The 14694-nt window shown below is 35.0% G+C and overlaps 1 protein-coding gene across 2 annotated transcripts; it reads left to right on the top strand.

Moving 5' to 3' along the window:
* The first annotated feature begins 228 nt into the window (after positions 1 to 228).
* Positions 229 to 13585, top strand: LOC126711039 (phosphatidate phosphatase PAH2-like). 2 transcript variants are annotated; one of them, XM_050411236.1, is made up of 13 exons: positions 229 to 330; positions 656 to 2257; positions 2482 to 3403; positions 4081 to 4388; positions 4525 to 4598; positions 7130 to 7214; positions 7708 to 7794; positions 7899 to 7971; positions 9190 to 9233; positions 9912 to 10040; positions 10128 to 10226; positions 11439 to 11575; positions 13208 to 13585. In XM_050411236.1, the coding sequence occupies exons 2-12, from the start codon at positions 1046 to 1048 to the stop codon at positions 11493 to 11495; spliced, it is 3090 nt and encodes a 1029-aa protein (XP_050267193.1). In that variant the 5' UTR covers positions 229 to 330; positions 656 to 1045; the 3' UTR covers positions 11496 to 11575; positions 13208 to 13585. The 2 variants fall into 2 exon arrangements, with proteins under 2 accessions (XP_050267193.1, XP_050267192.1); XM_050411235.1 differs by having other exon boundaries at positions 239 to 2257.
* The last annotated feature ends 1109 nt before the right edge of the window (positions 13586 to 14694 follow it).

The following is a 14694-nucleotide window of genomic DNA, read 5'->3' as shown; positions in this document are numbered from 1 at the left end:
TATAAAAGTTAACTTTGTTCGTAGCAAATCCTTTCCCCCCAGTAAATAAATATCAAAGACATCGCAATGTCATCATAGAACTTAATTGGATGGAACATTTTGTTGGTCACACCTAATTCAAACTGGTTCTGAGTTCCACCTACCTAACTTTAAATAACTTCAAAAATCTCAAACATCCTATGACGTGTTACTCCCACCATGCATTGCATTGCAAGACTTTTCCAAATCCAACACATACACGCTGACACGCACACACACACACACTCTCTCTCTCTCTCTCCGTATAGATCCTTACGAATCTATAAGCCATATGCTTCTTCTTCTCTCCAGGTCAGTTTCATGACTCACACAGTTTCTCACACCCAATTTGCCGTTCATTTTTTTTTCCTATTCTTAAGCTTAATTATTATCCTTTGAAATTTGAATGAGAAAAATATAAAAGGAATAATATCAGTCTATTGAAAAATGCGTTGTCATTTATTTTGATCAGCTGGGACACTCTATCTCAATGATGATGGGTTTAGCACATTCGAATAAATAAAAGCGAATATGCTTTTATTTTTGCTTGCTTGCCTTAACTGCTCTCTCTTCTTCTTGGCGGTTCGTTTTAACTATTTGGGTTTTGTTAGTTGTGAGCCTTTCTTCTTTTTCACAGGGTCATCTTTTAAAAAGTTAGAGAGAGACAGAGTCTGAACCAGGTTTAATTATTCTTTACTTAATTAATTACGTTTAGTTGTTGTATTATAATCCACGATCTTAGTCTCTTATATATCTTTAATCTTAAGTATTAATTACTTTTGAGCCTAAAGTTGTGAAATTTTTGAGTTATAATCAATTGGGTTTTCAAAAATTTATGATTTTGTGATCTGGGTACGTTGTAATTTTGAATCCTAGGATACTTTATTGAATAAAGGTGGGTTCTTAATTTTTTTTTTTTAAAGCCTCACATATTTTTGTGGGGGTGCAATCAGATAGATTTGAAGTATGATTGGATTTTGAGATTTTGTTACTTGGGTTTGTTTGAGAAATCCGGAGTATTGAAAAGATGTATGCGGTGGGGAGGCTAGGTAGCTACATAACCAAAGTGTCTGGCCCATTTCATCCATTTGGTGGAGCTGTGGATATTATTGTAGTTGAACAGCAAGATGGGAGCTTTAAGTCCTCACCTTGGTATATCAGGTTTGGGAAATTTCAAGGGGTTTTGAAGTCTAAGGAGAAGGTGGTCAACATTGGTGTCAATGGAGTGGAAGCTAATTTCCACATGTATTTGGATCATAAAGGGGAGGCTTACTTTCTTAGGGAGGTAGATGTAGAAGAAGGGGAAATTGTGCCATTCTCATTGTCCTCTGGGGATGAGATAGATGGGGAATCCAAGACCAAGATTGATAGGCGGCCATTGAAGTCCAAAAGTTACAATTATGAAAATTCAGTTGATAAGATTGATGTGAGGAATGGGAAGGTTATGACAAGGTCTGGTTCACGGCGGTCACGGATGTTTGGGCTTGTTTTTGGACGGAGATCAATGAAGGAGGAAGATGGGGATGCTGGTGCGGCAAGGGCTGACTCATTGAAGCGTGCTGAGATTGCGGCTGACCTCTTGGAGGTGAGGTGGTCTACTAATCTTGGTGGTAATAAATCGAGGAAAGATAAAGCTGAGAAAGATGTGCAGATCAATGATGGAAAAGGTCAGGTGAACTCATCTGTAGATAATAATGTGGAAAATGGTTTGGACCAATGTGTGTTACATGAAGAAACTGGTTCCCACAATGAGCAAAAGGGGGACATTTCTGTCTCCAGCTTTGAGAATACACACAGTTTTGTTGATGAAACTAGAATGGAAGTGCCCTGCTTTGGCTCTCCAGAACAAGTTACTGAAAATTCCCTGGCAGATGAAAATGTTTTGGAAGAGAAATGTGAGACGGTCTCTATGGTATCAAGAAAGATTGACGGGGATATCGAACTTGATGAAAATGCAAAAGTTCAATATTCGATTCAGCTTGAAGAACACCCTGGAAAGCATATTGATGAGGAACAGGTTTTAGGGGATGTTTTAACAGGCTGTGGAATTTCCCAGGAGGAGAGTGAAACAGATAGGGCTCAATCCTTTATCTATTGTGAAGCATCAGAGAGATTTATAGTGGCAATGAATGGTACCAGTGAACAAACTTCTGAAACAATGTACCTTGTTAGTGAAGAAGATGGGGAAGTCCACATTAATGCTGAAATGTTGCATCCAACAACTGAACTAGCATCTGAGGTAAAACAAACATCTGGTTTATAATTAATAAAGTAGTATTTGAACAAGATTAGGCTTTTTAGCATGTAAAAGCCTCATTGCAAATTATCTAATGGTACAAAGATAGTTGACAGCGAAAAACTGCTATGAACTAAAATAGAAATTACATATCAATTAATTTTGTTTCTTGAATTGTTTTAGACTTATAAGTTGTTGACACTGAGGTCTTAGAAGTTCTTTATCAGGATACAGTTACTCTTCAAGTTGCTGAAGATGATGAATTGCAGACAGAAACAGTGGAGGTTCCTGAGAATCATTCTCAACAACTGAATCCTTCTCATTCTTGCATACATCAATGCAATGTGATGGATCTTGAAGAGTCACTGACAGTTCCAGAAACCTATGCCCAAATGGTCACCCCAGACCAAACACTTGACCCAGCTGACAAAGTTGAGTCACAGACCATTTGCACCATTTCTAGTTTTAGAAACTCAGGTCATCAAGTTCAAGATGAAGAAGAGAAGAAGGATGAAGAATTAACTAGCAAGTTCCAATCTTCTTTGGAGTCTATTGGTGACTGTCTCCCTCCAAAATCAATAAGTACATTGTCATCAGCGAGTTCAGAGGAAGGTCAGTTTCCTTTCAATGACCTTGAAGAATTTCAAATCAGTGAGGTACAACACATGGAGTCAATATCTCCAGAGAACGTAGATAAAGAAAGCGCCTCATTTAGTCCTGATTCTCATGAAATCATTGAAGAAGTGAATGGGCAAGTCAATGAAAACAATGAGTCATATTCATCTTCTGAAAAGTTTGTTCAAGAGAATCCATGGACTGATCTTGAGATAGAAAAATCAAAGGTAACATCATGCCCCATTATAATACCTAGAAGTCATAAGGTTTCTGGTATGGAAGTTGGGCGGCTGGTAGAATCATTGCCCAATTTGTGGTCTCACACTGAAAATCCAGATGCACATGATGTTCAGTGTCCTCTCAAACACTCACTGGACTCGAGATCCATATCCTTGAATTCAAAGATGCAGGGTAAAGATGATTCAAGCTGTATAAGGTCAGACAAAGATTCACAATTGGCTGGGGAACAATTAACTGCTGAGAACACCGAGATTTCAGGGGAGCCTATAAATGTACTTGCCATTCCTGCAGTTGGTAAGACAGATTGAATGTGCACTTGCATGGCATTTACATGTTGAGAAAAAAATAAACAAATGACTTCATTTCAGTGCTTTGTCCAAATTCCCCAAAGAGTAATGAAAGTTTAATTTTTCCCCTTTTAAAAATGTAATTGAACTTATTCCATCTTATCACTCATAGTGTGTTCAAGGTGACATTATGGTATCAAAAAAAGAAAAGATATTATCTCCTTTCTGTGATATCATTGTATCCAAAGTCCATATTGAAACAACTTAATTTCCATTTACGGAGTAATTCACTCCAAATAAAGACATTGCTATAATTGCAATGGAAAACAAATTGAACGATTTCATTTGATTTTTTGTATGTTCCATAAGCAGAAGATTAGAGAAAGTCACATGTATTGTGCTTCATGCAGAGAGATCTCTTTGCAAGCACTTTTTGTATGAAGGGATGGGGGGCTGATGCTGCTTCTCAAGCAATTGATGCTGAAAAATTGGATATAAATAAATTTACCTCTCTAGGTCCTGGGGTTGTTAAGGATGATAGGCTTGTAGTCAAATTTGGTGGCTGATATTTCCCATGGGATGTGGCTGGTCATAATGTGTTAGGGATGGTTTTATTTGGAAATGAACAAATATTTGAACCAAAAGGCATGATAGCTGTTGACCAAGTTGAAAAACCTCTTTCAGGAGATCCATCAAAATTCGGTGTATCCCCTGGTGGAAGCTGGGGGATTTGGTCCTCTTTTTTAAGGAGATCAAGATCCAGGAATGGTATGCAGCCAGCCACGAATGATGCCAGAGTTTCTGGTGCTGAGAATGCTTCAGAGAGCACCACCTGGAGGGATGGAGACAAAAATGTGCTTAAACCAAAGATGGTAAAAAGGATGTTGAGGGCAATCACTCCAACATCTGAGCAACTGGCATCCTTGAATTTGAAGGATGGGAAGAACACAGTAACCTTCACATTCTCCACTGCAATGCTGGGGAAACAGCAGGTTTTTTTGCATCTTTTGCTTGGAAATATCTTTTTCTAGCTGTAGTTTACTCCACAGACACACATTATTATTATTATTGTTGTTGTTGTTATTTTCTATTTTCTGGGTGCTTATATGTACTCATGTTACTCTACAGGTTGATGCCAGAATATATTTGTGGAAATGGAACACTCGTATAGTCATCTCAGATGTGGATGGGACAATTACAAAGTAAGGGTTTTCTCTTTCTGTTTAGTGAAATAGGGTTTTTCTTGTTGCCTTGTTTGTGAAAATGACTAAATTTGAAGTGCATGTTCTATGTTGTTTAGTTCAATTTCTTACATTCTTGTGATATTTTAGCAAATAAGAAAACTCTAGGGTATTTAATTGTAGCCAAATAAAATTAATATATATTACAGAACCAAAGCAGTGGAAATAGTTACTTTGAGATACTTATTGTAGTTATCCTAACTGAACAATCAAATCAGGAACAATGTTAAGGTGTATCTTCCTCTTCCCTAAATTAGTATTCCCCTTGTCATTTCTCCTTTAACAGCCTCATGGATGGATGAAAGAAGTAAAGTTACAGAATGGGATGGCGAAGGCCTCCATTGTAGACAACAAACGCCAGCTCCTTTTCTTGCTGTCCACTTTTTGAGCCTTCAGTTTATTTGGAGTAATAAAATACATCAATGTCATCCTAGCATGATGTGTTGCAATCTTAAGTTTATCAAACTTGGATTATTTTAGTTTCTCTCTCTTTACCCCTCCTTGCCTTCTTTCTTCACTTTTCTTTTTCTTGCCCCCGAATCAATTTCTGCAAATATGTTATCCTCCATAAAAGAGTAGCATACTGTAACTTGGTTATGCATTTAGTTTAATTCAATTGCGAAAAGAGTAGCATACTATTTTCTCTACTTTTGGAGGCATTGTTAGGTGTGTAAAAGTGTTTAGAGAAGGCTAATATATGTCATTTAGCTTTCATTCCCCCCCCTTTTAAAGAAAGTTTGATACTAAGAGTGCTGGATTTAGGCATGGTTATCGCCAAATATTGGTAGACTACATTTAATAGACCTTTAGGAATTGGAAGGAAGTTAGGAAAGGCATGAACTCTTCATTTACCATATGTGGCTTTCCCTTGGTTCAACTGTCACTGTCAGTACTAGGAGTAAAATTATGTTCCTTCCAACTTATACAACTTATACAATCACCTATCCTAGACCTTGCAAAATTGGAGCTTTGTGCATTGGGTATGACCAATTTTTGTTCGCAAAATTTGGGACAAATTATAGCGTGACAGCCCTGGAATTGGTTTAGCAAGTCTAAAGAAGCTATTTTTCGTTGGGCATTGTAAGGGTGTGGAGCAAATAAGAGTCTGGGTGAAGTCATTTCATTGTAATGTTTTTTATAGGAGTTGGAAAAATGTCTACCCATGGGCAGTTTGGGTTTCCTTCATTTTGCAAAAGTTGGATTATTATTTCCTTCTTTTAATTTTGGCTCAATAGAAACCCTTGTTGTTGATTCTAAGCATTGTGTAAGAATAAGGATGGTTTAAAATGTTGCTGATGTATGGCAGTTGCTCACGATATAGTGGTAATGGTAATGGTAATGAGAAATGAGAAATCTATCTTAAAATATCAAATACGTTGGCTGATATATCAAACTTACTGGCAATATATGATATTAGATATATTGCAAAAAAAATATGAAAAACTCAAAAAAGGGTAAAACTGAGGTATTTCAGGTTTACAGCTGATATATTGGAAAGTATTGGAAACTTATCAGAAAATTTCAAAACAATAAAATAATGAAATCTGGCCTTTATGAAAATATCAGCTGATATCTCGGATATTGGTGAGATATAGTTTTGACGGGACCCTGCCAATATCACTGATGTTTTTGAAATTTAAAACCTTCAGACCAGGTTCAAAGAGGTCATTTGTATCAATGGGAGTAAGGATAGGCTAATAGCTTAGGTACTTTCCAACCTATTTTTTCATTCTTTTTACTATACAAAGTTATAGTGACCTGTGGAGCTTAGGAGCAGGGAGGATGTCATGCAATGGAAAGGAATGAAGAATTATGTAAAGACTTTCATTAGGGTGTTGTTTAAGGAGGCGTTGAGATATCTAGTCTAGAGGCTGTTTTGGGCATTTTCTCCTGCAAAGTGGCCTTTTATTTTCCCTTCCTTAAATTTTGAGTTATAGTTCATTAAACAATCTGTGTTGGTTGCGTGGTGGTTGGTAAAACATGGGTTATTACAATGGTTGCTTTTATGTATTAGGGAAGGAAAGATGGTGGCCCATCTGTTTATTTGTTTATTTGTTTCAGAATTGTGTTCTTCTTTTTAGTATACTTGTTTTTAACCTGCCTATGTATTGGTTATTCTCTGGGATTAGTGTTGGATGTGAGTAGGATAAAGATTTGAGTGTGAAGTTTGGTTAAATTGACTGCATAATGGTAGTAACTTCCAGTATGGATGAAAGAATAATGTACAAAGCTATAAAGTGACAAAAGGTGAAGATGAAGATTTTCTCTTTTCTTGTGTTTGTCGCATGCATATTTGTGCTAGAAGCCTGAGCCGCATAATACCCTGCTCCCTTAGTATTTTTGTACATTTTGGTCAATGCTTTATAGTGTGTGTGGCTTTAGCATTATCTGGCTGATAAATTGAGCACTCTTTTGTTGAAAATCTTACTTTGATGAAGGCTGGGATTATTAGTGACATATCTGATTCCTCTTTTCTTGCATTGTTATTACAGATCGGATGTTCTGGGTCAGTTCATGCCTTTGGTTGGAGTTGATTGGTCACAAACAGGCGTTGCACATTTATATTCAGCTATTAAGGTTTGTTGCTTATGATGCTATCTATTAGAATACTTAGTATTGTTCAGATCATATACTGGTTGAAGTCAACATTTCATATTGCATTACTCACAAATTTCACATTAGGAAAATTCTTGTAGGGTTGGCTCCAAATAGTCCAATTGGTAGGCACATCTTTAGTCCTCCAAACTATTTAGTCTATGGTATCATCACCAACAAATGAAATGCAAGCTATTTGCTATAACCTGTCTTCCACCAAGATATTCAGTGTACAATTTTATCGTCCTACAAATGCAATTCATGTTATTGGTATAAAATGCTTTTTGTCTCATTATTCTTTGTGGCTTTAGAAAGCTTACTGTTCTGTTTTATGTTTTATTTCTTAATTTTTCCCATTTTGAGTTGTCTTTGGAAAAATAGAATGTATATAGTTTCTCTATGTTACCATGTCCAACAACAACATAGTTGTACACAGAACTAAGTATTTTTTTCCCTTCTTTTCCATGTGTTGCAGGAAAATGGGTATCAATTACTTTTTCTTAGTGCACGTGCAATTTCACAGGCTTATCACACTAGACAATTTCTATTCAACCTTAAGCAGGTAACGCTTAAAGAAATTGAGGCTTGATTCTCTATTTGAGGTTGAAACATCCAAATCAAGAAAGTACCATTTTTATGTTTATTTTCTTGTTTTAATATGTACAGGATGGGAAGGCTTTACCGGATGGGCCTGTTGTTATTTCCCCTGATGGACTTTTTCCTTCTTTATATCGAGAAGGTAACGAGTGGTATATGCAATTTTTTTGAGGACATTAACAAGGGTTACTTCCATTTTGCAATCTATGCTGTGTATCATTCTCAAGCATCTTATTTGTCCCTTGGTATGCCCTGTACTAATCCCTGGGATGCACGGACGCGGCATCCAGCCCAGCGCACCCGCGTCCGACGCGGTGGGACGCGGCGACGCTGGAGGGACGCCGCAGACCGCGCGTCCGTGCCGCGTCCCGCCACGTGGCAGCTCCCGAATCGGGCCGACGCGGCCCAAATCGGGCCGACTCGGTCCGTATCGGCCTGTATCGGCCGAAACCGCCGAAACGGCCGTGTCAGGCCAAAATTCAAAAAAAAAAAAAAAAAAAAAGGTGCAAAACGCACCGTTTGACTTAACCTAAATACCCAGACCCTCACACTTCGTCCAAAACTCCCAAACTGCCTCTCTCACTCCGTCCCTCATCTCCGTTCTCTGTGTGCTCCGTCCCTCATCTCTCTTCTCTGTGTTCTGAGCTCTCTGTGAGTGCTGTGTGCTGCTTCAATCTTGTGGATTATGTTTAAGTTATGAACATCATGTTTTAGTTATTAATTATTATCTACTATTGCTCTTAAATTTGGTATTTGTTTATATAATGTGAAAAAGTATGCTTAGCAATATATTAAACATATATTGTAAAAATATTTTTAATAATTTTTTAATCACCGAGTCCTGCCGCACCCGCACCCACCTTTTTCAAAAATTGCCGAGTCCCGCACCCGCACCCGCACCCGAGTCCCGAAACGCACCCGTGCTTCATAGACTAATCCTGATAACAAAATTTTCAGTCTGAACTGCCTTATAGAATTAAGGTAATGTGACATCAGATTCTTAAACTGCTTAGCCCATTAAGGGTGAATGCCGTTAGATTAAATTTTAGCGGGTGAGATCAGTTGTTTGTAGGTTGTACTAGCTAGAATCAAGTCCAAATGGTGCTTCTTTAGAAAAGTTCCCTACATTATCAAAAGAAAAAAAATGATATCAGATTCTTCCCAATTACACAGATAAATAGCCATATTTAAATTTCTACTCACCAATTAGAATGTTTTTTCAGCCTATACATAGTTAATACTTCCTTCTCTATCACATTTTTGATTTCATATATCAATGCTTTGGGCATGTTAGAAGTTGCTGGCCACCAGTTATTTTCTTATTTTTAGTTGTGATCTGAAATCCTCTCTGTTTTCTCAGTTATCAGGCGGGCTCCTCATGAATTCAAGATCTCATGCCTAGAGGTTAGTCCCCTGCTGTTACTAATCTATTTTGACATATGCAACTTATTACTTCTCCTAATAATTCTTTTGTTATGTAATCCATTAACATCCTGAACTTTTCTGCTATTTGATTTTTAAATGTTTGGGCGTTTAGTAGAAATTGAGTCTATTGTGTCTAGGTTTAAAAAGGTCTTCTTAATTTCTTGGCAGAAGTAACTTGTTTAAGTCAAGGAGATTCTAGATTCTCCATGAATGCCCATTCATTATTTTGTGAAACATGATACTATCTGAAAGACATTATGCTTGCTGATCAACTTTTGTGGAATGTCTATCAGACTCTTGGTGCATGAAGTCATTTTATAGTTATGATAAGAAAATGTAGGTTCAGTGAGTCACATGATGGGTTTCAACTTCGTGTCATGTGTAAAGAAACAGCATGATGCATAGGATACCCTTTTTTACATTCTCACTTTAAATTTGGTCCTGAGCAGGGGCAACCCATGATCTATCTCATGGTATTATTTTCCTTAAAATTTCTAAAAACATGCTTATAATTGGGATCTGAAGCCTACCTGCACACTTAAGTAGACAGTTTGAGAGAGAGAGAGAGAGAGAGAGAGAGAGAGAGAGAGCATTTGTTGGATGGTTGACGAATCATCTAGTAGGCCTTTAATGAGCTTTTGTTCTCCTTTTTTCTAGGATATCAAGGCTCTGTTTCCTTCTGATTGCAATCCATTCTATGCTGGTTTTGGAAACCGAGATACTGATGAGTTCAGCTATGTTAAGGTTGGAATCCCAAAAGGAAAAATCTTCATTATTAATCCCAAGGTAATTTAATGCCTTCATGGTTTAAAAATAGCAATCTTAAACCTTTAATATTGTTATACCAAAGTTTCTAATATATTTGGTCTGCAGGGTGAGGTTGCTGTTAACCGTCGTGTTGATACCAGATCATATAGCACACTTCATGCTCTTGTGAATGGCATGTTTCCACCAATGTCCTCGTCTGAGCAGGTTTATCTTGCAATCCTTTTTCATGTGCATGTGTGTGTATATATATATTAAGTATGATTCTTTTCTATTCTTAAAGTAGCAATCATTGAGGAGCACTTTTGAAAAGCAGTGAGTAAGAAATTGAACTAATCATATGCAGCTGCTCTACTCCTCTTTTCTTTTTCCTGCACCTGGAAATTTGCTCTTGGCACATTGGTTGCAGAAGGCAATGAGGTTCAGGAGTTCCTTGTAATATTTCTCTCATGTGAAAAGTAATCAATGCAGGAGCATAACCAAAAGTTATTTCAATATTTCATTTTAGATTTTCCGTGGATAATTTCATATTTTAATGTAGCTATTTGTTTAGTTTGGATTGATATTTGAGTTTGGTTAGGATTAGTTCATCATTATCCTTTGTTTAGGATTATCGGATTAGTATATGAAATTATTTAGGATTATCAGATTAGTATTTGAAATTGTTTAGGATTTGTTTAGAAGAGTTTATCCTTATCTTTGTGATTCCTGGAAGCTGCATATAAAGCTTTGGATGATTTCTTTTGTATGGTACAGACTATTATTATTATTATTATTGAGATTATTTGCAGAGATTGTATAGTATTTGTTTGGTGGTGATTCCAAACACCTTAGGTGGGAAGCCTAAGGTTCTTCAGTAGGACTAATCTAGGTTGGGAAGCCTAGGTTGTCCTACATCATAATCCTACTTTTTATTATGGTCTTGTTTTCAAATTTTTGGTCCTTCAGATGAGCAGTGGGTAAGAAATTGAACTCAGCATATCCAGCTGCTCTACCCCTGTTTTCTTTTTCCTGCACCTGGAAATTTGCTCTTGGCACATTGGTTGCAGAAGGCAATGAGGTTCAGGAGTTCCTTGTAATATTTCTCTCATGTGAAAAGTAATCCTACTTTTTATTATGGTCTTGATTTCAAATTTTCAGTCCTTCACACGAGTAGTGTATAAACTGAGTTAGATGTCAGCTCAAGTAACTGTACATGCCCATCCTCTACTTAACTAAGTCTTTGATGTGAAGGAATTGGATGTTAGCTTAAGTAACTTTACACGCCCAATCCTCACTGCATGGAATTTTTATTTTTTTATTTTATTTTTTATTTTTTTTATTTTTTAGTTTTCAGGTCTTGTTTTTTTATTTAATTTTTAATTTTTGTATTTGATGGAATACTGCATATTTTTTGGTTTTTAACTTCCCTGATTGCAGGAGGATTTTAATTCATGGAATTACTGGAGATTGCCACCTACTGTTATTGATATTTGAAGACATCAGTCACAGTTTTGCTTCACCTCTGATGTGGAGATGGATTTGGTATTACAAATGGCAGTTCTGGAATTAATCTGGTAAACTATAATCTTACCTATGCATAAATTCTCAATAACTCAGGATGGAATTTTGGCTTTTCTTTTTAATATTTAGGGTAAATAACAAAATTGGTCCCTATCTTTTACGGCATATCTCAATTTGGTCTTTAATTTTTCAATTGTGTCAGTTTGGTCCTTAACATTTTGTGTTGTGTCAATTTGGTTTTTGTTGTTATCTATTGGATGGAAAAAAATGACGTGTCAAATGGAATAATAAAAAATTATGTTCGTTGCCACATCAACTGCCAATTGTATTGCTACATTAGATTATTTTATAATAAAAAAATCCAAATTAAAATATGCACACAGTATCATCTCACTAAAATATATTTCTCTTTCATTAGTCCTAGTCAATATCATCTCCATCTCTTTACCCAAAAAAAATCAACTTGCAATATTTTTTTTTCTTTCAGTTTCTTAGCTGCCAAACACATCTAATCAAAGCACAAAGGACTTCTTAATATTTTTGTTTCCAAGTTTGTTTCATGTATAGCTCGGCTAGGATAAGAGCCTCTGAATTGGAAAAAATCAACAAGAAAAGAGCAAGAGAAAAAGGAGAACAGAGGCAAAAAACCGTAAAAGGTTGACATTATTGGTAATCCCATGGCTCTTTTTATAAAATTTCACCTGGGTTTTTTCCCAGAAGAGCCTCTAAATTGAAAAATAGCAAGAAAAGAGCAAGTGAAAAAGGACAACAGGAGCAAAAACCTTAAAAGTTTGAAAATTTTCTGCTCAAATAACGATTGGATCTTTGCAAACTAGTTTCTTTCATAAATAGAGGACAACAGGCCGTGGCTTCTTCACCAATAATGATTGGATCTTTGCAAACTAGTTTCTTTCATAAATAGGAACTCGGTTGCTCTCAATTCTAATTCTACTAGAAAAAACATTGAATTGGGAAAGAACCTTTACAAATCTAAAAAACCTTTAGATCTATCAAACCCAAAACCAACCCAAAGGACTTCTTAACGAGAGTGTTTAATTTTAATTTGGGTTTTAGTTTTAATAATTTGATGTGGTAAATAGTGATACAATTAGCAGTTGATGTGGCATATGATAAATAATAATTTTTTATTATTCCATTTGACACATCAGATTTTTCAATCTAATAATAACAGCAGCACTAAATTGACACGACATTGAAAATGTTAGGGACAAAATTGACAATTGAAAGGTTAGGGACTAAAGGATAGAGATCAACTTTGTAATTTACCCTAATATTTACTATCAAAATGGATTTTTCAAACTTAGAGATTCTCTCTTGGCATTATCCAAAAGGTTTTGTAAAACCAAAGCTTGTAATTTATTTTAGAATCACTTTTATAACAAGTATGTGGTTCAAAACAAACTGAAACAATCTATACAGGGAAAAGGCCTCTCATTTTGTGGGCAAGTGAAAACTAATCTAGTCCAGGGTCTATTGCTAAGTTTAAATATGGTTAAGGGTGTCTGAAACTGTAAGACAATCATCATAAAACATGAGACAGTAAAGTCAGAGAAGTTCTAGAATTTTGCAACTGCATCTTTTTATGATCCTAAGTTATGTCTTGCTCAAAGTTTTAGCTTTTATCCTTTTCATTATTTAATATGCTTTGCTGACAAATCATACAGGTTATATGTGGCCAAGGCTGATGGCAAAAGCTCCACTTTGTTCATACTTCACAGTTTTGCTTCACTGGCTGATTTATTGTCAATCTGAAAGTTATTTAAAAAAAAAAAAAAAAAAAAAAAATTCAATTGAGGAGTTGGATCTGGAACACCTTTATTCTTCTTGGAAAATTTCCACTCCCCCACTCCCACCCTCTTTTTGGTCTTTTGGTGAGGAGAGAGAGAGAGAGAGAGAGAGAGAGAGGAGTGGGGTTGTATATTTTGTTCATGTCATTTACTATCATTCCAATATGTAATTATATATTGAAATACCATTAGTTAGGCATATTTGAAACTCTAGTGTAAAAATTCTCTTCAAATGCAAATCATTTCTCACAATCAGTTCGTTGGTGATACCTTTTTTTTTTTTTTTGAAAGGTTCATTGGTGATACCTGTTTGTAGTTGATTACTTTATGTACATGTGACATGATCTTTTTCCCTTCACTTTTTCATAGAGGAAAAATATTATGCATAAGAAGAATGCGCATTTTACCAGGTCTACTTATGGTTCTCTTTAATGTTAGTTTTGTTTTTGCATTTTTAGCTTCTCACTTGGGACACGTTTGGTATATTGAATAGAGATTATGATAGGAATGATAGTTTTTATTATTGGGAATAAATTGTGTTGTAATGGAATGATTAAACATATTTATAAGTTTGGTTGAGTTGTAACATTAGAATAAAATTTAAGATATATTTAGGAAATATCTTACTCGTACAATTATATTTTCTAAAATATATATATATATATATATATATATATTTTTAATAAATTTGAGAGAGATTGATTATTTTTGATGATTTTTATTTTCATAATTGTTATATACATATGGAAAGTTTGTTTATTTGGAAATATATTAATTTTAAAAATTATTACACTTACTAAGAAATAACTATTACAACTCTATTAGAGAGGAATAATTATACCTTGTTAAAACAAAATTTTTGAATTTGCTTTCTTGTTAACATAAACAATAAAAATTAATATTAAAAATTTCCAAAAAGCATAATTTTGTGTAAATTTCACATCAAAATTCATCATCCAAATGTGACACAAGAAATAGAATTTCATTTATGTATATAGAGATGCATTAAATAAAAATCTTATAAATAAATGAGACAATAAAATTATTAGTATTAGTATGAGGAATGTGTTAAATTATAGAAACAAAAATGAAAAAATAATGTGTAGAAAGAAAAAGTAAATATTAGCATGAGGAATGTGTTAAATGACTGATTTTTTTCAAAAACTTAAGTTTTAAATAGGAGGTAAAGCGAATATAGGAATTTTTGATACTATATTAAATTACCTATTCTTTAAAAAATTTAAGCCGTTAGAAAATGGTGAATTGAATCACTTAACCATAATTCTAACATTATAAATTATAAAGTTTGGATGTAAATAAGAAAATAAATAGATTTAATAAAAGAGAATTGAACACAAAAAAAA

This window comes from Quercus robur, chromosome 2, assembly GCF_932294415.1.
Source record: "Quercus robur chromosome 2, dhQueRobu3.1, whole genome shotgun sequence".
Taxonomy (NCBI): Eukaryota; Viridiplantae; Streptophyta; class Magnoliopsida; order Fagales; family Fagaceae; genus Quercus; species Quercus robur.
Note: the sequence above shows the minus strand (reverse complement) of the source record. Positions and strands in the feature narration are given on the sequence as shown.